Below are 24,041 nucleotides of genomic sequence, written 5' to 3' on the forward strand. Positions count from 1 at the left end.
TCATACGTATTTCCTGAAAATTACAGTCTACAGAAGGTCAAGTCTAATGTCAACAAATATCTTCTTTCGTCTTCTCAACCTTTAACCCAAGCACGGTACTAAGTACTATAGGTTCTAATACCTCTCGTGTTTTGGGTTCACATAAAAAAAAAAAAAAAACAATTAAGACTTACTGTTCTTGTATATTTAACAACCCTAACACAACCCTTGAAGTTTTTTAGTCTTGCTTCCCTGGAATTAGCGACCCGCTCACTTGAAACGTTTCTGCCCCCACAACATCTAGATAATATGTCCAGTTGGGGTTTCAGATAAGAACTCTTGAGGTTATGTGCAAGAGTTACTTTGACCAATATTATCAGATAAATGTGTGTCAGTATTACCCACATCCCCCCACCCTAACTAGCAGTTTCCCTGAACCTTTAAGGTATCCTCAATAATTCTGGCAAAAACTTTTTCACCTCCTTTGTTTAAGTATATCCCGTCTCTACAAAACAAATTCCTTCTAAGTACAAATGTGGCCATGCTGATAGAAATTTCCCCCTCTAAAGCCTTCCAGAGTCCTTCAAGTCTTGAGTTAATCTTGGGTAGAGAGGTTTTAAGCAAAAAAAAGATTGAAAAGAGGAGATTCTGAATTACTGAGTTTCTGACAGGGAATATCAGTGACTATGCACCAGTACCACCTTTAAAGCAGAAGGAATCATATGAATAATTAGGACAACTGAGATGAGCAGTTGTTGAATCAACTGATAATACATCATGCCCAACTAATTTTATTAGTTGGGATGCCCTTTCCATGTATACTACTTGTAATCCTCCAGTCAGAGGACTATAATCTTGCTGCTCTACTCTACTCTGTTTTCTGGCAGAGTAGAGCAGCAAGATTATACACTAGCTAATCCAGATACCTTCTAGAGTTATCAATGGGTTTGTTCTGGTAGACTATCTAGTTGCCAGCCTGCAAACACCATTTTAAAGGCTGCCGCCCCCAAAATGTAAGGAAGATTGGATCTTACCATGGTGTTGACTGTAACCTCAAAACATATCACGAGAAAAGAGGTTGCCACAGCATTGCTCTGGAGTCTGACCATGTTTCACCACTTTAAGCACCCTATAAGCAAATTGTGATGGTATTGCGCCACTAGATAAGAGTCAGCTAGTGGGAGCCAGACGTGTTCAAAGCCGCTAAGTGGATTTTTCTTATTTATTGATTTGAAATTATTGTTTTCTAAAACTTTTGATTTAAATTTAGTAGTATAGCATTATTTTGTGATTTTCTGATTAATCTGGTGTATTTATTCTTTACTCGGCCTTGTAATTGTATAAAAGTATCGTAAGGGTATCAAATCCACGTATTACAAGTTGTAGCTCCGCTGAACAAGAAGTTTTTTAGCCATATTTAGCCTCTTTATTGACAGTTTTTTTACATCAAATTATTTTCTATAAGTAGCTTATAGACCTAGTCAGGATCATTAGTTTATTCTGAATTGAGACAGCGAGATTTGGAAGTTAATTAATACTTAAGTGTCCATAGATTTAATGTTCATAACTTGCCACCTTTGTTATACGATACGTTATATTCCGAACTAGATAGTGATAGTATGGTATAGTATAATATTATTAGTTAATCAGTAAAATCTATTAAACTTGTTAAACTTCGTTGTCAATTAAATTGTACTTTTAACTAAATATATATAACGACTTAGATTACAAACGTAACATCTTCTTCAAGAGGAGTGTTTCCATTTACAATGGGTTTTCTCAGCCTACAAGTTATTTCTTGTTAGGAATTTTTTCCCACCATAAAGTGCGGTTCAAGGTGTCTTGGTCGGTTAAGCCTCGGGCTGTCATGCAACCCCGTACTCCATCCATCCCTGTCCTCCTAGGTCTTCCTCTTCTCCTTCTTCCAGGAGGGGTCCATTCCAGGATAGCCTTTGGATATCTGTTTTCTAGCATCTGTTTTACATGTCCATACCATGTTAGATGCTTTTCTCTGATGGTGTCGATAATAGTCTTTTTCACTTCCATTTTTTTCCTTTATGTCTTCATTCTGTTTTCTGTCTCTTCTAGAAGTTCCTGCTGAACGTCTCCAAAAATCCATTTCTGTGGAGAGCAATGTTTTCCGCTCGACTATTCAATGTCCAGGTTTCCGCTCAATACAGTAGAAGACGTTGTACAATCGTTTGAAATATAAGTTTCTTTGTTTTATGTAGGATATTTTTGCTCCACAGAACAGAGTTTAACATGCCGATAGCCTTTCTGCCATCTGTAATTCTCTTATTAATCTCTGCTTGGGATGATCCATCACTTTGTAAGATTGATCCCAAATATTTGAATTTATCGACTTGTTTGATTTTAAAACCTGCAATATTTAGAACGTGTCCTGGCCCTGAAGACAACATTTCAGTCTTGCTAAAATTGATTTTTAGACCCCATTGTTTATATTTCTCAAACAATTGACGACATGCATACTTTGCATCTTCTAAGTCTTGTGCTATCACAACCTGATCATCTGCAAAAAGTAAATTGTGAATATAGGTGTTCTTATTAATCGGCAATCCCATTTTATTACATTTTTTTGACCAGGATCTTAGGCAGATGTCGATATAAATTTTGAAAAGTGTTGGTGACATGCAACAACCTTGTAATAAGCCTTTTGAAGTGTGGAATTCAGGTGACAAAGCTGATCCCAAACAAACATAATTAATTAATAATAACTTGATACGGAAGTTATATAAAGGGAACTTGTAGATAATTAATACTTGATACTGAAAAATATATATACCATTATAACTGTGTTGGGATACAAGTTTAGGGTTATAATTTTGTACTGAAATTGAAATTTTATTGAAATTAAATCGAAATCATGACTCAGAGCAGCAAAGCAAAAGGCTCAAGCTAATGGGAGTGCTGTGGCTCAGAGGAGAACTGAGGGGGGGGTCAGTTACCCTCAGAATCAGAGCCTTTTAAAATGCACTGCTTCCATGATGTTTGTGGAGCAGTCAGGGACGGGACATGATATTGCCATGGGGGATGTCTTTGTGTGTGTGTGTGTGTGTGTGTGTGTGTGTGTGTGTGTGTGTGTGTGTGTGTGTGTGTGTGTGTGTGTGATGCAAGGAGTGAAACGAAATAAGGCAACAACTCAGCGTTGTTATGAGCCTATATGAGAGCTTGAAGGACAGGGTCGATGCCCTCGAAGGAACTAAATTGAGGGGGCCCCATCAAGCTCTAAGCTGTCCACATCAATGCCAGAGCTTGCACTTCTTCATCACGCAACACAGTGGCAACCCCCAAGGCAGAATATGCTGGTCCCACAGGAACTAGTAGTTGTTGGCGACTCTATTGTCAGGAAAACGGGGAACATGCTTTGTAAAAAGGATAGGTGGAACAGGACCAGGGTATGTCTGCCAGGGGCAAAGGTTGATGACGTTGTAGAGTGGATATCATCTTTTAAGGGCACAAAAGGTGATATAATTGCACATGTTGGCACTAATGATATCAAGAATAGGAGACTGGCAGAATTACTTAACAAGTACAGGTCACTGTTGAAAAAAAGCCGTGAATTAGGGTTGAATTTGAAAGTGTCTGCAATTCTGCCCAGACACGATAGGAGGGAGTATATGATGAGAGCCTTGTCAATCAATTCGACCCTGGAAAGATTGTTCAAGGCTCAAGGGGTAGAATTTTTTTCAGACTGGACTGTACTTGTTAACAGGAGAGACTGCTTCTACAGGGATGGGATACACTTAAATAGAAAGGGTGCAAGAATATTTGCTGATGCAATCGAGGCAGTGTTAGTTGGGTCGGAAAACTGCTAGCTTGTGGGGATACAAAGACTAATAGATTAACAGTAGCCATTCACAGAGGTGAAAGTGATTCTTGCACTGCTTCTATTTGAATGAGCAGAAGCCCGAAAAACAAGATGCAGGATATTTCAGAGACTGCTGGGAGTCATTGGGTACAAGTAAACACATGGGTTGTGTTAGGGTAGCTAAGAATAGAAACAGGTGCATGTATACTTGCGTGTACACCAATGATAGGAGTTTGGTAAATAAATTTGATGAATTTGACGTATTGCTCAAAGCATCAAAGGTGGATATTGTTGGGATATCAGAGACGTGGAGTCACACAGATATAAGGAATGCAGAACTGGAATTTGGGGAGTACAACATCTACAGAAAGGATAGACAAGATAGGAGGAGAGGAGGGGGTTATGCTATCAGTTAAGAAACACATAAAATCCAAGGAAGTGAAGCCAGTAGACATCGCTGGACAGTGCAGTGTCGAGTCAGTTTGGTGTGACATAAGCATTGGGAGATCAAAACTGAGAGTAGGAGTGTGCTATAGGCCTAGTGACTCTGATGAGTATAATAACAAACCGTACAGGGAAATAGAGTGGGCCAGTAAATCAGAGAGTCTTATAATTGCGGATTTTAATTTCCCAGATATTGACTGGAATTTGTGGGTTGGTCACTCACACACTAGCAAGGCTTTTGGGGATTAATTGGATGATTGTTTTCTACATCAGCATGTTCGGGAGGCAACTAGAGGGAGTAATACTCTGGATTTGATTATCAGTAGTGATTCTTCATGCATTAAGAATCTGCAGATAAATGAACCACTAGGTGGCAGTGATCACAGTGTGCTGAAGTGGCATTTACTCAAAGAGGTAACTACCATCGGGGGTAAAGGGAAGGGTTATTGCTTTCGTAAAGGTGACTACGGTGGTCTGAGACAGTATTTAAATTCTATACAGTGGGACCAACTGATGATGATGTTACCAACAGCAAATTCAAAATGGGAAGCATTCAAAGAACTTATCTTGAAGCTACTAGGCTTTACATACCAACTAAGAAATATTGCTCAAGGTTTAGGCCTAAATGGATGTCAGATGAACTAATGAGACATATGACAGAGAAGAAAAATGCATGGGATACATATAAATTAACACGTGACACAGAAACCTATGATAGATACAAGTTGATCTGTAACCAAGTTACAAAGGAGGTTAGGCAGGCAAAGGCAGATTACGAGAAATCTTTGGCGAAGGATGCAAAGAAAACAGCAAAGAGTTATTATGTAAACTCTAGAAGGAAGAGGATGAATAAGATTGGTCCACTTGATATCTATGGGTCAACTGTTGATGATCCTGCTCAGGTAGCTAACAAACTAAATGAATATTTTGCATCGACATTCACATATGAGCAGTTGTTCAGCGAGGGGAATGCCAGAGGTGTATTCAACTCTGGCAGTAAGCTAGAGAATCCTGTAATAACTGAGAGTAAAGTGGAAGAGAAATTGTTGAAGATAAACACAAGTAAGGAACCTGGGGTGGATGGGATCTATCCAGTTATATTAATCATCATCAGCCATTTTCAATCCACTGCAGGATGAAGGCCTCTCCAGCAACTTTCCATTTCCTTCTGTTTTGAGCACTGGCCATCCATTTACTACTCAAAAACTCATGAATTTCATCTATCCATCTCCGCCTTTGTCTTCCAGGTTTTCTTCTAGCTCCTCTTGGGTACCATTCTGTTATTTTCTTAGTCCATCTGTCATCATGTCTTCGAGCTATGTGTCCTGCCCAAGACCATTTTAGTTCTTTAGTTTTGATAAGAATGTCCTTTACTTGAGTTTGCTGCCTAATCCATGTGTTTCTCTTCTTATCTAACAGTCTGATTCCCAATATAATTCGTTCCATTCTTCGCTGTGTAGTTCTTAGCTTCTCTTCCATTCTTTTGGTGAGTGCCCAAGTTTCACTTCCATAAGTCATGGTGGGGAGTATACATTGATTCATTATTTTACGTTTCAGACAAACTGGGATATTGCTCTTCAGTATGTGACTATATTTCCTGAATGCCATCCATCCAAAATTTATTCTTCTCTTGACTTCCAGCCATTTATCATTATTACAGCTAATAACTTGTCCCAGATAAGTATATGACTCCACCTTTTCAATTACTGCTCCTTCAATCATTATTTCCCTTTCTGTGGCATACTTGTTCATCATTACTTTTGTTTTAGCCATATTCATCTTTAGTCCAAAATCCTTACTAACTCTGCATAACTGATTAAGATTTTCCTCTAATTCTTTGGGATCGTGGCTTATGACCACAATGTCATCTGCAAATCGTAAATGGTTTAGGTACTCTCCATTCACATTGACTCCTTTCTGCGACCAGTCTAATCTTCTGAAAGCTTCCTCAAGGGCAGCAGTAAACAGCTTCGGAGATATTGTGTCTCCTTGTCGAACTCCTTTCTCGATTTTAAATTTGCTACTGTCTTTGTCTAGTCTAATAAAGGATGTAGCACTCTCATATATTTTCTTCAAAATCATAATATATGGAGTATCTATGCCTTGTCTTTCCAGTGCCCGAAACATTGCCTTATGCTGTATGGAGTCAAATGCCTTTTCATAATCCACAAATGCCAGGCATAATGGTGTTTTATATACATTTGCTTTCTCCATTAGCTGTGATATTACGTGAAGGTGATCCATAGTTGAGAATCCTGTCCTAAAGCCAGCTTGCTCTTTCGGTTGATTCTCATCAAGTATTCTTTCTAATCTGTTAGTAATGACCCTTGTGAACAACTTGTAGATATGGGATAACAAGCTAATTGGTCTATAATTTCTAATTTCTGATTTATCTCCTTTCTTATGCAGCAAAACTATGATTGCATTATTCCACTGCTTAGGCGTCACACCTTTTCTAATGCACTTTGTGAAGAGCCTTGCCAGTTTTTGTGTTGTGTCTCTTGCTCCCAATTTTAACAACTCTACAGTAACTTCATCTTCCCCCGATGCTTTCCGATTCTTCATTTTCTTCAATGCATGTTCTATCTCATCAGGAAGAATATCGGGTATGTCGTATGTGTTGCTACTTTGCAATCCATGTTCCCCACTGCTGGTATCATTCCCTCGCTCCTTATATAATTCTCTATAGTAGTCTTCTGCTATTTGAATTATGCCTTCTCTGCTGTTTATAAGTACACCATCGCTATTCTTCAGTTTCAGTATCATTTGTCTTTCTGTATTACTGCTCATGGCTGCTGATTTAAATCCTTTGTTTTCCCTTAATGCTTGTTCTACTTTTCTTGTGTTAAATCTTCTTATGTCCTCTCTAAGTCTCTTTCTAATGGCTTTGCATAACTCAGTATACTCAATTTTCTCCCTGTCAGTGTTTTTCTTGCTCTTCATTTGTCGTCTTTGGTTCATCATGACAAGTGTTTCTTGACTAATTTTTTCTTCTTTGGATTTCTGTTTCCCTATAGGTTTCTTGGGCTTTATCACTTTCAGAAAGTTGTAATATTCCTCGTCGATATCTTGGTCCTGAGCAGTCTGCAGAAGCTCAAACTTGTTCTTAAGTTCCAGTACATACTGCTTTTTCTCCTCCTCTGTTATTTCAAAGACCTTTGTATTATTTACTCGAGTCAGTTTTTTCCTTTCCTACATCTATATCAAGTGTACATCTTACCATTCTGTGATCACTTCCAACATTTACCTTATTCAGGACGGTAACATCATTCACAATATATCTTCTGTTAGTGAGGATGAAGTCGATTTCATTAGTTGTTAATCCATTTGGACTCTTCCATGTCCACTTTCTGTTCACCCTTTTCTTGAAAAAAGTGTTCATTACTGACATTCCTTGAGATTCTGCAAATTCCACAAGTCTTTCACCTCTTTTATTTCTTTCACCAATTCCAAAATTTCCTATAGTTCCTCTTTCTGCACTGTTTTGCCTTTTTCCAACCTTAGCATTGAAGTCCCCCATAATAATAGTGTAGTGGGTTTTCTGCTCATCTAGAAGACTCAATTTCAGTGTACATTTCTTCAACCTCTTCATCATCATGGCTCGATGTTGGTGCATAAATCATTATAATCTTTAGCTTGTACCTCTTAGAAATCTTGAGTATTAGTCTTGACACCCTTGGTGATGTACTTTTGAATTCCAAAATGTTGTTTTTAAAATCTTTATGGACCAGAAACCCAACTCCACCTTCACTCCTTTCACTGTTTCCATTGGTGTACAGCAGATTTCCACTTGATAAACTTATAAGTGATTCATTTCTTCTTCTTGTTTCAGCCAAACCGATGATATTCCAATTCACATTTTCTAATTCCTTTTCCAGCTCTAATATCGTGTCTTCACCGATGAGTGATCGTACGTTATAACAGGCCAAGTTCAATTTCCGTGCATGGCAGCCTGGTCGTACCCAGAGATTCTTAGCACCCTCTGCTTCCACTCTGATCCTCTCGCTGCCGTAAGAGGGAGAGCGAAAGCTGCTGGGGACTGAGGGCCATTTGTATTGTTGTGCTCTCATTGCTGGAGGGTTTGGTCTTTTCCTCTTCATGCTGACCAGGCGTCTTGAAGAGAACCACTCTACACGTTCGTTGCCACCTAAGTGACGTAACAGGGCTTACCATCGAGAAGGTGTGCATGAGTGGATTTTAGGGAGGCAGGCCAACCGGACTTCTCCTAAATCTTTTGTAATGGAGAGATATTGGATCCATCAGTGTTTTAGGCTGAGTGTCTGATAACACACAGGATACCTGTTCCCCCTCTAAGCCCCTCCAGTTATATTAAAGGAGGCAGCAAAGGAAGTAAGCAAACCCTAAGCCATAATTATGAGAGCCTCCTTGGACTCAGGGGAGGTACCCACAGTGAGATGTACAAATGTGACCCCAATTCACAAAGGAAGATCAAAGGCTGACACAAGTAATTATAGTCCTGTGAGTTTAACTTCTGTTCCAGGAAAATTAATGGAGGCACTGGTTAAAGAAGCACTTCAGGATCATCTAGACAAGACTTCAGTTATAGCTCGGACACAGCATGGTTTTGTTAAGGGGAAGTCTTGCCTGACCAATTTGATTGGATACTATGATGCAGTCACAAAAGATCTGGATGCAGGGAATAACTTTGATATTATATACTTAAATCTTAGAAAGGCTTTTGATACTGTTGCGCATGGAAGACTGCTGCACAAATTGGAGCAGTGGCATAGAGACAAATTGCTGCTATGGATAAAGGGGTGGTTGAGGGGGAGAAGACAGAGAGTGGTAATCAATGGATACTGCTCATTGTGGACTAATGTTATTAGTGGAGTACCTCAGGGTATAGTTTTGGGTCCATTATTGTTTTCTGTAATTATAAATGATATTGATGATGGTATATCAAGCTTAATGTCCAAGTTTGCAGACGATACAAAGGTTGGCAGGGTTGTCAAAGACACTACTGACACTATGCTGCTTCAACAGGATCTGGAAAGGTTGAGCAGATGGGCTGAGAGGTGGAAAATGAAGTTTAACATTGACAAATGTAAAGTACTACATATGGGAAACAGCAATCCCAGAGCAATGTATCAACTCTGTGGTACTACACTGATAGTGGCAGAGAGGAAAGGAGACCCGGGGGTAATTGTGCAGGCAGATATGAAGTTGTCTGAGCAGTGCAGACGGGCTGCAAGGGTATCTCACGGTGTCTTGTCCATGATATACAGGAATTTTTCTAGCAGGGATAAGGAGGTGATTATTCCCTTGTATAAGGCAATGGTCAGGCCACACCTTGAGTACGGTATACAGGTCTGGAGGCCTCATTTCAAGAAGGCTGTAGAGCTGCTGGAACGAGTACAGAGAAGGGCATCGAGATTAGTGAATTGAACAAAGGGGTACTCTTACGAAGAAAGGCTTAAGGTTTGCAAATTAGTTTTTGGAGACAAGGCACCAGCGAGGTGATCTGATAGAGGTGTATAAAGCCTTGAATGGTTTGAGCATGCTCAATGCTAATGGGATTCTTCCTCTTGCTTAGAATAATCACCTGAGATGGCATAAATTCAAATTGAGGAAAGACAGATGTAGTATAGACGTGCTTAAATTTGCCTTTAGCCAGCGGGTAGTTGGTTGGTGGAACAGACTTCCATCCCTTGTCGTGGAAGTTGATAGCCTAAATAAATTTAAGGCTCAGCTGGGCAGGTATTTCGAACGAGTGGAGGGGTGAAGTGGATGTGGGTTTTTTTTTTTTTTTTTAGCTGATGCCGCATAAGCTTGCTTTCTTGCATCATATGCCTCTACTAAAGCTAATCTGCCATCCATTATTGCCTGGTGACACAGAGGCATTCCTCCATGTTGCGTGGAAATCACACCTCGACCTCTGCTAACTTTGGTTCATACCTTGGTGATCTCCTGCATTATACTAGCTGCAGCATATCAGGACTTGCACACTGGGGTTATGCTCAGGGTTACTAACAGTCCCACTGTCTCTTATGCTGCAGCAGCTTCCTTGCTTCTTATGGCATGTACTAATAATAAATGCTTTAGACATAGTGATAGTTTAACAGTATTGGTATGTAAACTGTTATTCAGTTTTAGTCACTAGAAAAGTTTTACTTGATCTTCCTAATTATTTCGAAAAATTATTAGGTCTAAAACATTTGAGGCTAGTGATCAGTTTCATTAATCTGATTTTCTTGTATTTCATCAGATTAATACTGGTAATAATTATGAAATTTCCTTAGGATTATAGCTTAAACAGTAGCAGAACAAGTAGTCCACCTTGTAAAAAGCAAACAAAGCAAGGGCAGAATCGAAGGTATCATAACATAGAAAAAGGAACCACTGCATCTTCTTACCATCACCGTTGGTTTCAAATTCCACCACCACCTCCTCCTCCTCCTCCAGTAGGACCTATGGCTTCATCAAATTATTCTCATTCTCATGTATGTATAAACTTTTAATCATTTCAAATAAGGCATTTTTTTATTATCATATGTTAGAGTATAAAAGTTAACATTCAATATTGTTTTATCCTCTTAGGATATAGCTATGATACAGTTAATACTACATTTGTTTGCAGTTGCTTACTGGTTGAAGTGGACTGGCTAATGACACCAAAATATTCAATACCACTCCAGTAGAGTTTGCCTAAATTCCAATTTGCTGTCTGGAAATTTTTGTAAAGTCAACTATTGTTTACACTGGAAAATTTACAGTTCTTTCATGATTTGTTTGTTCAAGAAATAGAAGTGTTAATGAGTAGTCTGCTCATAAGCGAACTGTTTGGCTAAATTATCTTTTAGTTTTTCAGATCTGTGGATAATACATATTTAAGATAAAACCTGAACTCTACAGAAATGTAGATCCTGTAACCGACATTTCTGCAGAGCTGGGTTGCCATTTAAATATATTATTAACTGACATAGTAATTGTTGGATAAAAATGAGGTGATTTAACTTTTTTGTTTTAATTCCACATGCTGTTTTATTATATTCTGATAAGTAAAAAATATTTAAAATAATACAGTTTTAAAATTATAAATATGAATACCATAAAAATAAACTTCAAAAGTATCATTACTTGGGTTTTTTTTATATATATTTTTTTATTAAAAATAAACTGGAAATGTTAGGATTCAAATATGATAATTATTGATTTCAGAGTTTGGTTACATAAATTTTAAATTTAGAACTCTATACAGGGTGTTTCAATTAAACGTTTCAGAACTTCTAAGAGGGGTAGGGTACATCCTGACAACTCGAAATCATATAGCAATGTGGGGTCGGAAATGCTTTCCTGAAGCGGTGTTGTACACAGAAGTCGTCGTGCGACGTCGTGCAGCACAGATTCGATTTTCGGTCAATGTATGGGCCGGTATTATGGGAGATCACCTCATCGGACCTTACCTGTTACCGTGTCGTCTAACCGGACCTATCTACTTGATCTTTCTGCAGCAAGTATTGCCACAACTTTTGAGAGATGAACAGATTTCTGCATCGACGCAACAGACAATGTGGTTCCAACACGATGGAGCCCCTGCCCATTATAGCGGAGATGTTCGTAACTACCTGGATGTCACATTTGGTCAACAGTGGATCGGACGTGGTGGTCCCGTGCGTTGGCCTGCTCGGTCACCCGACCTATCATGTCTTGATTTTTATTTCTGGGGTCATATGAAATCGCTAGTTTATGACACCCCTGTTGACAATGCTGAGGAGCTGGTTGCAAGAATCGCAGTAGCTGCCGAAGAAATTCGAAATTCGCCTGTAGTATTCCAGAATGTTCGGATGTCCATGCGTCGGAGATGTGAGGCGTGCATTGTAGCCCGTGGAAGAAACTTTGAACACTTACTTTAATCCGTGTACCTTTTGCTTCTTTTCATGTATTATTAAAACGATTTCTCACTTACGGTCTCTTTTCTTTATGGTGCTTCTGTGTACAACACCGCTTCAGGAAAGCATTTCCGACCCCACATTGCTATATGATTTCGAGTTGTCAGGATGTACCCTACCCCTCTTAGAAGTTCTGAAACGTTTAACTGAAACACCCTGTATATTCATGACATTCCATTCCATTTTCCATTTATTTGTACACACAATTATTACATATACAGGGCTGTTAAAATTAAAGTATCCCCATGTAGAGAGCTCTGGAGTGAGTTCTAAGGCTCGTACTGAAGAAAAATTTGGAAACAGGTACAATAAAGAATGCACTCGACATTTATTGGGCGAAAAAAATTAGTTACAAAATTTGTCACTATATGGCGCTGTGGCAATACAAAGCAATTGAACAGTGCCAGAATTGTTCAATATAGGGTATATGCCATCAACCCCAGGAGCCTTACTGACCTGTAGTCTTGAAAGTTTTTTCATTAAATAAACGTAAAATTGCAACTTCATTAATTACGTTTTTTTTTACCTTCACTCCAATAATATCTCATTGACACAAAGGGTTTTTCTTCTGTAAATATCGATGCAAAGTAACTGTTGAGTTCAGCTGTGGTATCTAATACTATCCCATGTCCATTACATAAGGGTCCAATCTGGTTTGTCCTTCTCCTGTTTGCATTTATATATGTCAATTCCTTATCCTCACTCTTTGCTAGCAATTTCTCATAATCTGCCTTTGCCAGCCTAACTTTTTTGTGGCTATTACAGATTAATTTTAGCTGTTATAGGCTTCAGTACTTTTTATTGCTATGTAACTGATCCATGTAGTCTTTTTCTGGTCAAGTAAACTGGCAATTTCCTTATTCTTCCAACTTGTAATCTTCCTTGTGGAGTATTTTTTTAATGGTATATTGGCATTCAAGGCTTCTGTGACTAATGTTTTAAAGGTATACTATAATTTAATTGTATTTGCTCTCTGTGAGATGTCTATCCAATTTATAAATGCCATGTAGCATCTTAAGGCATTGTAATTTCCTTTTCTGAAATAACTCATTCCTTTGCCTTTTACTACTGCTCTCTCTCTCTCTCTCTCTCTCTCTCTCTCGTCCACTGTAGAACTCTGTGATCACATCCTGCTACTGGTTCCTGTACTGTCAGCCCTATTATGTCATCTGGTTCAGTTAGAGGCAAATTAAAATCACCCATAATATGACATTGATGCTTACTTGCCCATTCCATTTGCATGTAGAGGTTCTCATAATAATCTTTGCAATCATCTGACCTGTAGATTACTCCCACTCTCACTCTCATTATACTGTTGCTTCCAACTATTTCACACAATACAGATTCTATACTAGCATGTGAAACGTCTGAATCCAGGAAAGCTTTCGTTGTGCTCAGGCTGCTTTTGATAAGAAGCATGACCCCCACCACCCCTTCTATTTTTCTATCCTTCCTAAATACATTATACGTACCATACTGAAACTCTTCACCCCCCTATCTCCGGGTGGCACCACGTTTCCATAAGCCCTATTATGTCAGCGTTACTTGTCCTAACCAGCAGTTCGAATTCACTCCTTTTATTGACAACACTTTTGATATTACTCTATAAACAATTAAGACCTAATGTTCTTGTATATTTTTACCCTGACACATCCCTTAAAGTTATTTAAGCGTACTTCCCTGGCATTTGCCACCCGCTCATTTGAAATGTTTCTGCCCTCAGAATGTCTTGCTGATATGTTCTTTTACAGTAACAAACAAGAACTCTTGAAGTATGTGCAAGTTTTACTTTGACCAATATTATCAGATAAATGCATATCCTGTATTACCCTTGTCCCCCTAAACTAACAGTTTCCCTGAACCATTAAGGTATCTTCAATAATAATGGCAAAAACTCTTGCACCACCTTTGTTTAAATGTATTCCATCTCTACAAAACAGATTCCTTCTGCCTATAATTGCTGGCTAAGCTGATAGAAATTTCCCCCAAAAAGCCTTGCTGACACGGTTCGCCCTAAGTTGTGCGCATGCACAGCTGTGCACTGATTTCTATGAAGTTGCACAGGTGCTTTTACTTCCCCCGCACACAGCTGACAGATGGCGACAGGAGTATTAGTGGAAGAATGGATATAGGAAGGGGGAATAGCTCATGCCATAAGATTTGCTATTGCACATCTTTTATTTACAAATACATAGTGCATAGTTATGTGTTGATTTTTATTTATATGAAAAAAAATTATTACATTACAAATATATATAAAGGATAGTAGTGGTTGTAGTTTATATTGTATGTTTTTAAGGTGAGTTTATTGTTATAAAAATAATATAAATACCACATAATATTGGAAGGTCAGCATTTTTACCTTCCGTCCACTCAACCACACGCATGCACAGTATATGTAGGGGTAGAGTGTATAAGGAATGTATCATGGAAATTTTCGAAGTTGAGTTTTTTACGTATTAATTTTTACTAATTAATATGTAAAAATATGTGGGCGGAATGTTGGCGGATCTACCGATCCAAATTTTTTTTTATGTATAACTATTTATACATAAACAGTTATACATTTTATGTAAAAATACATAACTATTTTATTAAAGAAGGTAAAATTATGAAAAATTAAAGTTTTTTTATAAATTTTTATAAACTATTTAATGATGCATTAAAAATATGGGATTTTTCCTAATATTTTATAATAACTTCATTTACAAAATACAGAGAATTAATAAAATTCTTTAATTTTAAAATTTTTCAGATAAAAAATGTCCAAAAGAAAAATTGAAGATGTAAATACTGTAAATAAAAAATATTGCAAAACATTTAAAAAGGATTGGCTTGTAAAATAAATTAATGCTGAAATTCCATCAACAAACAAAACGCAAAGCCTAAAACTAGGAGATATTTTTCAATACAATGAAGAAAATGGTGTCTTGTATACTTTTTTTTTTGTACAGAAGCAGAAAGTACAGGAAGAAAATGGGAAGAATGGAAACTAGATTATTTAAAGTGGCATCTAAGTCAGAAGATACATATAGATGCAGTTACCAAGTTAAGTAATCTGAAAAAAGGTGGAGTTTTAAGTATTTTGACAGAAACTGTAGAAGTATTTAACATAAAAAAGGAAAGTGAACGATTGAAATCAAATTTTGATATGGTTATGGCTTTAATTAATGATGTGATATTAGCCATAAAAATTAATGCATCAATGAACTCTGTACAAGACATTCATGAACACATGGAAAAATTTATAGATATACCAAAAAATTGGAGAAGCAAAAATTATTCATTTGAATTTGTTGAATATATAAATTCTGTTCTCTTAAAAAATATCCTGAATGAAATAAGAGAATCTGCTTTCCACACGCTAATTGTAGACGAAAGTACTGATATTTCAGTACAAAAAGTATTAATTTTGTATTTTAAATTTCAAGTGAAAAATGAAACATATTACAAAACAGTATTTGGAGGTATTTTGAAGCTTACAAACTGACAGTGTCATTTTAGAAAAAATTTAATTTTTGTACGACGAATATAATCTTTATATTCAAAAGATGGTAATGTTCACATCAGATGGAGCAAGTGTTATGCTTGGAAGGAAAAAATGGAGTAGCAGCAATTCTCAAAAAGGGAATATTACATCTATCTGAATAACATTGTGTTGCACACCGAGAAGATTTAGGATTGGACAATGCATGGAAAAATGTATCTATTATGCAAGATATAGAGATGTTACTTAGAACTGTATACACAATGTTTAGCAGGTCTAGCATAAAAAAAAAATGAAAATGAGAAGAATTAGCCCAGGTTACAGAACACGATATTGTATCTTTTAGACCATTAAATGAAGTCAGATGGTTATCTAGACATTTTGCAGTTGATGCTTTAGTAAAATATTATGAAATATTAATCAAATATTGCAATGAGCAGGTTAACGAATGTAATGATCCTATTAGTAAATACTGTTTACAAATTTTGACAAATTCACAATATCGTGGCATTAATTGCACTCAATGATGTATTAGGAGTGCTTGCATCGCTTTGCAGATATCTACAAAAAAGTTGTTTAAACATTATTGATGCACATCAATATGTTAAAGCTAAATTAAACAAATTAAGAAGCCAATATCTTGGAAAAAATATTTTCTGGAGCGAAAATGTGAAAGGAGTATTATCAAAAATTCAAAGTGACGTTGACACTGCAGCTGTAATTCGGTTTATCAAACGTGTATGTCATCACTTAGATAACAGATTTCCTGATGATGAATTAAATGATTGGAAAGTATTTGATATTAATGCTATCACAAATGAAAGCAATAATTTTGACTTTTTGAAGCTTAATGTGATACACTTTGCAAAAAAATATTCAAGATTTATTACAAATAACGAAAATGATGTTATTTATAAAATATCAGAAGAATATTTAGAATTAAAATTTTTAATTGCCGAAAAAACTAAAACTGGAACATTTAAAACTTTCAGTGACACTTTAAATTTCGTACTTACAAATTTAGAGTTTTGTAACATATCCAGCCTGGCAACCCAAAGGTCGCGGGTTCAAATCCCGCCTAGGGCTTGGATCAAAAGTACTGCAAAAACCTTGGGAGGTGCATTATGGCCACAGAAGCCGATGCGCCAACAACTAACAAAAAAAAAAAAAAAAAAAAAAAAAGTAACGTATCCATTCTCTATGATATTATGGGAACATTTCAAGCATCAAGTGCAGACTGCAAGCGAGGATTTAGCACTATGAATTCAATTAAAACAAAAAATCGAAATAGAATACATGAAGATCATTTAAGTGACCTTATGAGAATCAAATTGCATTTAGCTAATGGTGCAACAATAAATGTAGAAAGAACAGAAGGGAAAAATTCCAAGAAAAATAAATAACTAACTGTAAAGTCAGGTCGGCAGGAGCAACAGTGTGCAGCACACGCTTCTTGATTAGACCAGGTTCGAGCCCATGAGCCACCAAATATGGAAGATGCGGAAAGGTCAGGGAATGACCACCACATATCCCTGGTGCAATATGGCCTTAGTTTCTAATGCTCCTAAAAACCAAATAACAACAACAACAGCTGTAAATTTATTGTTAACATTTTTTTTATTATTATTTATGTTCCTACTTATAATTAAAACAATTTGTAAAAATATTGCACATATTTAATCTTGGCTGAAAATGTTTTACTCAGGTGCATTTCTGCACTGTGCAGCTATAAGAAAAATTAGAGGGAACATTGCTTGCAGAGTCCTTCAAGTCTTGAGTTAATCGACAAGGCTTTCAGCATATAATCCCCCCTATCGTGCCTGGGCAGAATTGCCGACGGCCATTGTGACCTAACTCGTGGCATTTCTTCAGCATGGTCCTATATTTGTCTAACAAATCATCAGATGCTTAATGTCATTAGTCCCCACCTGAATAATAATATTCTGTTTATCCCCCTTAAAATCTGACAGGCTGTTGGTGACATCATTAATAGTGGTTCCCGACAGACATACCCTGTTTCTAGTCCACCTATCCTTATTACAAAAATATTTCCCGTTTCCCTGACAATGGAGTCTCCTAATAGAACTAAGTCCTTTTGAACAAGAGTAGTAGTGTACACTTCTTCTGGGGGCCCGAATCGGGAGGACATCACTTGGTAGGTTACTAGAGTCTTGAGTCCCTGATGAGTTCCCAGTTACATTATTCTTGATGGCAAGCACCCATTTTTTCAATGACTCAAATTGTTCTAGCAATGCACCAAATTTTAACTTAAGATCAGTACACTCCTTACAACGGTGACAAAGAAAAGAATCTCCAGGTGAGCTGTGATTATCTAGGTTGACCTATGAATACGCGCCACAGGTTCTGCAAAGGATAAAATCATGACTCACCCAGAAATCTGGCTATTTCCATATGAGTCATGGTACCCTCTGACGAAGTATTCAAGGTGGATCTTGTAACAACCATTGTAAATTTTATTAAATATATCAATAAAAGAAACTTTCAAAAATTATATTCATAATATTAAAAACAAACTATTACAGGGAAAAAGAAAACTTATAAAAATAAACTTTACAAATGTAATGAAAATTAATAAAATATACTAGGGGTGATCATTTAATTTGCAAACTGGTGCAAAGTTTTATGTTTATCCCGCAAACTTTTCATAACTCCCACTGGAGGTGCTGCCAGTACTTGTCGAGCTAGTGTTGCGGGAAGAGAGCTTTTTTAGTTGTGAGTCACTAACGATTGTTTTGAAGCAATCGTTTGTGATTGCTTGAAAGATGGAACAGTGATATGTGAATCATTATTGTGTCAGATGGGGCTTAAATGAATCAGAAACAGTTAAAGAAATGAATGAAGCTTACAGTAATGAGTGTCTTGGTAGGACGGCCATATTCTGGTGTGACTGAACTTTCCTGTTTTAAGTGGTTTCTCCATCAAAACAGTGCCAGGCCCTGTATGGCTAATATTGATCACTGCCATATGTGTTCAGGTTCTACCACACCCCCTTATTCACCGGACCTAGCCATGTGTGATTTCTTCCTGTTTCCACATCTAAATAAAGTGCTAAAAGGCAAGCATTTTGTGTCCGACCCGACAATGCCCACAGAGCCACAGTGGAAGCACTTTGCAGTCTTTCGAAAAATGGCTTGCAAGAAACATCTAATGCGTGGGTCAATGGTGGTGAAAGTGTGTAAAGTTCAAGGAAGAGTATTTTGAGAAGAAAAAATCTACAGAAGATTCAGATGATGACAATTAAAATAAGATCTTGCACCAGTCCACGAATTAAATGATCACCACTTGTATATACAGAAGATTGCCAGACATATAAAGCTGGAGGATCATGGGGATGAAATAATTGTGTTAATAAACAATATGTCACAACCTTTAAAAGTGAATTTTTTTGTGGGGGGGGGGTGATAAAATAGGAAAGAAGAGCAAGAAGCAAACTGCTACATTGGAAAAAGCTTATTGGTCACTGTTTTCTGTAGAACTGTATGTCTCTGCACAGCCATGCAGTAGCACTACCTATGATCAGGTTAGAATCACCCTTCAGATTTAGTCTGCTATAGTAATCAATTTTCAAAAGGGAAGCGAAAGATATAAGAATTGTTGGTTTAGCAAATTTACACATTTCATTGAAGAGCTAAAATCAGATCTTAAAATGCTGGCAAATCATCACAATCCAGAGGAATAATTGTAACATGGTTACTCATACTGCATTTGAAAGTGCTCATATTTTTTTTATTTTATTTCTAGAAAAAGGTTTTTGTATTCAGTTTGTGAGGGTATACCTATGTTTTGACCATTTATTAATGAATTTTAATTTTTTTTAATATAATTTTTTTCTGATGAAAAATTTGACTATTAAAAGAATTAAAAATACAAGGGTTATCCCCAAAGTAATGCAGAAAAGTGGCCAATTTAAAATGCATTTATTTTATAACAATTTATATTAAAAACCTTCAGTGAACTTTGACTTCACACCTTATGACTGCTTCTCAACAAAACTTCTCAAGTAAAGTTTGAATGCTGTTTAACTGTCTTCTGAAGTAACCTGTTTGATACATTTGGTAGCTGTACTTATTATGTCTGAAGTCAAATTTTTGTCCATGTAACAGTATCTTGATGTTGGGGAATAGATCATAATTGCAAGGACTCATATCAGGACTATGGGAAGGGGTACTTTCCACTTGCAGTGAGTGAATACAAACTTACATATTGTGTGATATGAGGCCTTGCAGTTTCATGTAGTACAAGCACACTATCATCCAATTTCTTTGTCTGTTTCTGATGAATTTTCAGGTTGCGTAGTAGTCTCCAATTACTGATCTTTCAAGTGGCACATGATTGAGCTGCGGCAATAATGCCTTCATAATTGTAGGTCATGATGACTATTTTTTTCACCTTTTATTTTTGCTATGACATTTAGAGGGATGTGGCAAAGGTGGATGCTTCCACTGAGCTGATTGTGACTTCAGGTTCAGACTTGTGTGGCAAAATTTCTCTTGCTCGTGTCTCATCAATGTGTTTTAAAAACTTTACCTTCTTGTCAGTAACATGTGAGTAACTGTGTTGCAATTCCTTTATACTTTGCTTGTTGTTTATCTCACAACAAGTGTGGGATTCATCAAGCAGCAACCTTTTTTTTTTGGCAGGTCATATTATCTACAGAGAAGGGCAACAAGATTAGCGAATGGAACAGAGAGAGTTGCTGTTACCAAGAAAGGCTTAAGTTCTACAAATTGCAGCATCTAGAGACTTAGACACCTGTGGGGTGATCTGATTGAGATGTATAAGGCCCTGAATGGTTTGAGCAAGCTCAATGCTGATGGGATTTTTTTCTATTGCTCAGATTACTCACCTGAGGGGACATAAATTCAAATTGAGGAAAGACAGGTGTAGAATAGATATGCGGAAATTTGCCTTTAGCCACCAGGTTGTCGTTGGAACAAGCTTCCATTTGTCGTAGTGTAGGTCACAACTTAAATAAGTTCAAGGCAGAAATAAACAAATTTGGAGAGAATGAGAGAATGGGTGAATGCGAAGGGTTTTTTTTTTTTTTCTTTTTTTGGCTGATGCCGTATAAGCTTGCTTTCTTGTATCATATGCCTCTACTAATGCTAATCTATCTTCCTCTAAAATGGTGGTATAATAGTGACTGCTGATGTGTTGTCCATTGGTCTATCTCAGTGCTTCTTGTCTTGAACACTGCTCAGATCTTGGCAAAACTTTGGAGATCAACCTGAAATTGTGCTGTCATCTACTTTGACTCACTATACTTCCCATTACATTTCATAAATTTGTTCAGCGGTCGACCACATGGTTTCAATTTTGAAAGATCTTTAGATAAAACTCCAGATCTTGGGTACAAGTCCATATTTCGACTTACGGTCAGATATAAAGCAATGATTGGGAGATGCCACTCACTGCTTTCCCCACCCACATGTAACACACCAAAAACATCGTAAAACATCGAAGTCTAAATAAAGATAAGGAGAAATGGCAATACGGAATTAAGATGTGAAAATAATTACAAATTTTACGTTTTTTACTTAAATTACTCCCGAAGTCGCATAAAAACTAATCTTTGTTAAAATATCTCTTACCACTGTTTTTAAATAGGGAACTTGTTTTCCGTTGCAAAAACAGTGGTAAGGCAAGGAATAAACAGCCTAACTAAGACTAAAGATAGCGAGGGCATTCACAATAATCACCCAATCACAAAACTTGACCGTACAATATCTCTGTTTAAGACCACGTACAATATCTCTGTTTAAGTACAAGTTGTGAAGAGACAACTTGTACCCAAAATCTGGAGTTTAGCTGATCTTTGATCTGAAACTGTAATCTGACCTGTCATGATATCCATTTTTCAATGCAGGAACTCCATTTAAAGCACTAATGTTGAGTTAAACTTCAGTTTATTATCTTGATCAATGTCATTTGCACAGGTATATGAAATGAGGAAGGATGTGCACAGTATGCATTACTTTTGGGATAACCTCATATTATACATGATCTTATTTTTATTGCAAATGTTAATATTTTAGTGGTTAATATTTTTCATGTCAAGCTTTATTTGCAGAAAGTGTTCAGATCAGTGGTTTTCAACTAGGGTGCCGAAATAACATTCCAGGGGTGCCACGTAATTTGGGTTTAAGTTATGTAAATCTATTTTTTTTAAATTTAAGTATTTATTTCATAAAACGGTACATCTTTATAATTATATTATTACAATATAACTATCATATAACATTTTTTAAATATTTTGCACGCGCGCGCACACACACACACACACACACACACACACACACACACACACACACACACACACACAGATCTGACAGGCAGAAAATTGGGTAGGGGTGTCACTACTAAAATAAATTACTTAAGGGTGCTATTATTAAAAAAAGGTTGAAACCACTGGTTCAGATCAATAGAATAATACTTGGTATATTGATGATTTTACTAATTCTGCCACAAATTTCGAATTCTTTTGACTTTTTTTTATTATTATTATAATTTTATATTATATAGTTAAAAATACCACCACTGCCACCACCTCCAATTTTTCCTTCTGAAAATGGACAAGTATCTGATGATGAGGCTTTGGCATCAATGTTGATGTCCTGGTATATGACTGGGTATCACACAGGTTATTATCAAGTAAGTTGTATTGTTTATCGGTGGAGTTTTTTTTTTTTTTTTATGAAAACTCCAAACACGAGAGGTATTAGAACCTATAGTACTTAGTACTGTGCATGGGTTGGAGGTTGAGAAGACGAGAGAAGATATTTGTTGATGTTAGACTTTAACTTCTGTAGACTGCAATTTTCAGGAAATATGTATGAAGATAGGTTGTTTTAGAAAACAGCAGTTGAATGAATAAACGAGGAAGATGAAAAGTTAGTTCTGCGAGTTTCAAGTTGGACAGTAAATGGATGTTGGCTGGTGGCAGTACATGTTCAGACTGTTCTGAAAGAGAGAGCGGGAATTATAGAAGCTAATTCAGAAGAACAGTGCCCATGGAAGTATCCGTAGAAAAGCCATGCACCAGAAACAGTACATTTATGAGACAGTGAGTGGAGAGACTCTGTTAGAGATGAGTCAAGAATTAACCTAACTGCAGTCTTCTGAATGGAATCTAGAAGCCTGAGAGAGGTTTAGGACACACCGCCCCAGATGTGGGAACAATATTCCGTGGTACGGCAGACTTGCGATTTGTACAGAGTGATAAACAGCTGTTTGGAAGAAAACTAATGCTGAGAGCAAAAGAGAAAAAAAAGGTTTTTATATGCAGAGGAAGCAATATTTGTAATGTGCATCTGTCCAGAGGGATTATCAGTCAGGGTAATCCACAAAAGAGATATATGAATTTCCCTAGAAATTGGAGTGTCGCCAAAGATAAGCATAGGAACAGAAGAATCCTTTTTGCGAGATATAAGACAAGACTGAGTTTTAGAAAGATTGAAATCAACTAAGATGTTTTTGCCCCATTGAAGAATTACCTGGAGATCGACATTTAAGGAATTGGTAGTGAATATTTGAGAAGTTGAAGTTCATTGAGCAGGGCAAGGTTTCTCCAAATGGAGAGTGGAATGCAATGTGCTATCATCAGCAAAACTATGCATAGGATTTCCAGTCAATGGAAGAAGATATTAATATACAAGAGGAAAAGAGTGGGGGGAAAGAACTGAACCTTGGGGGACACCAGCATTAGTGGAGAAGTTAGACAGAGATCCATCTACCATCACCCTCAGTGAGCGATCAGAGAAAAAACTGGATAACCAATTACAAACACAGTTGGCAAACCATAAGATGGAAGCTTGTTTAGAAGACCTCTATGCCAAACACGATTGAAAGCCTTTGAGATGTCAAGAGCAACTGCTTGTGTTTCACCAAACTTTTTTATTGAATTTGTCCATAAATGGGTAACATAACCCAGAATATCACCAATGGATCGACACTGATAGAATCCATACTAGCGCTCGATGATCAGACTGAAGGTTTCTAGGTAGAGTTGGGGTTAATTTATTTCTGCATTACTTTAGAAAAAGTAGAAGTATTTGCAATGGGATGATAACTGGATGGGAGGGATTTGTCACCCTTTTTAGGAATTGGCTGGATATGAGAAAATTTCTAAGCAACAGAAAAAACACCTTTGAAATAAGAAAGTTAAAAAAGGTGGCAAAGATCATGAGTAAGTTCAGAAGCACCAGTTTTGAGAACAAGTGGAGAAACCATCAGAACGTGGAGTTCTCTTAGCATCGTTTTTCTAAATCTTTTTGACATCCTTTTGAGGAAGACCACAGGAGGCATTAAAAGGAGTGTGTTGGGAATGGTGGGAGGTGTTTTAACAAGAAAATTAATACATTAAAATTAATTA

General features: G+C 36.9%; 1 protein-coding gene across 2 annotated transcripts in view; it reads left to right on the forward strand.

Moving 5' to 3' along the window:
* Smn (survival motor neuron) overlaps nucleotides 1-24,041 on the forward strand; it is a 184,938-nt gene that overhangs the window by 119,548 nt on the left and 41,349 nt on the right. The window contains exons 5-6 of one of the 2 annotated variants that reach the window (XM_090368511.1): nucleotides 10,513-10,713; nucleotides 22,193-22,321. In XM_090368511.1, coding sequence (XP_090224637.1) covers nucleotides 10,513-10,713; nucleotides 22,193-22,321 — 330 coding nt within the window. The remainder of the gene's footprint in view (nucleotides 1-10,512; nucleotides 10,714-22,192; nucleotides 22,322-24,041) is intronic. The other variant, XM_090368512.1, reaches the window with a different exon arrangement.

Source organism: Mastigoproctus giganteus, chromosome 2 (assembly GCF_048544385.1).
Source record: "Mastigoproctus giganteus isolate SK-2022 chromosome 2, ASM4854438v1, whole genome shotgun sequence".
In the NCBI taxonomy this organism is placed as follows: domain Eukaryota; kingdom Metazoa; phylum Arthropoda; class Arachnida; order Uropygi; family Thelyphonidae; genus Mastigoproctus; species Mastigoproctus giganteus.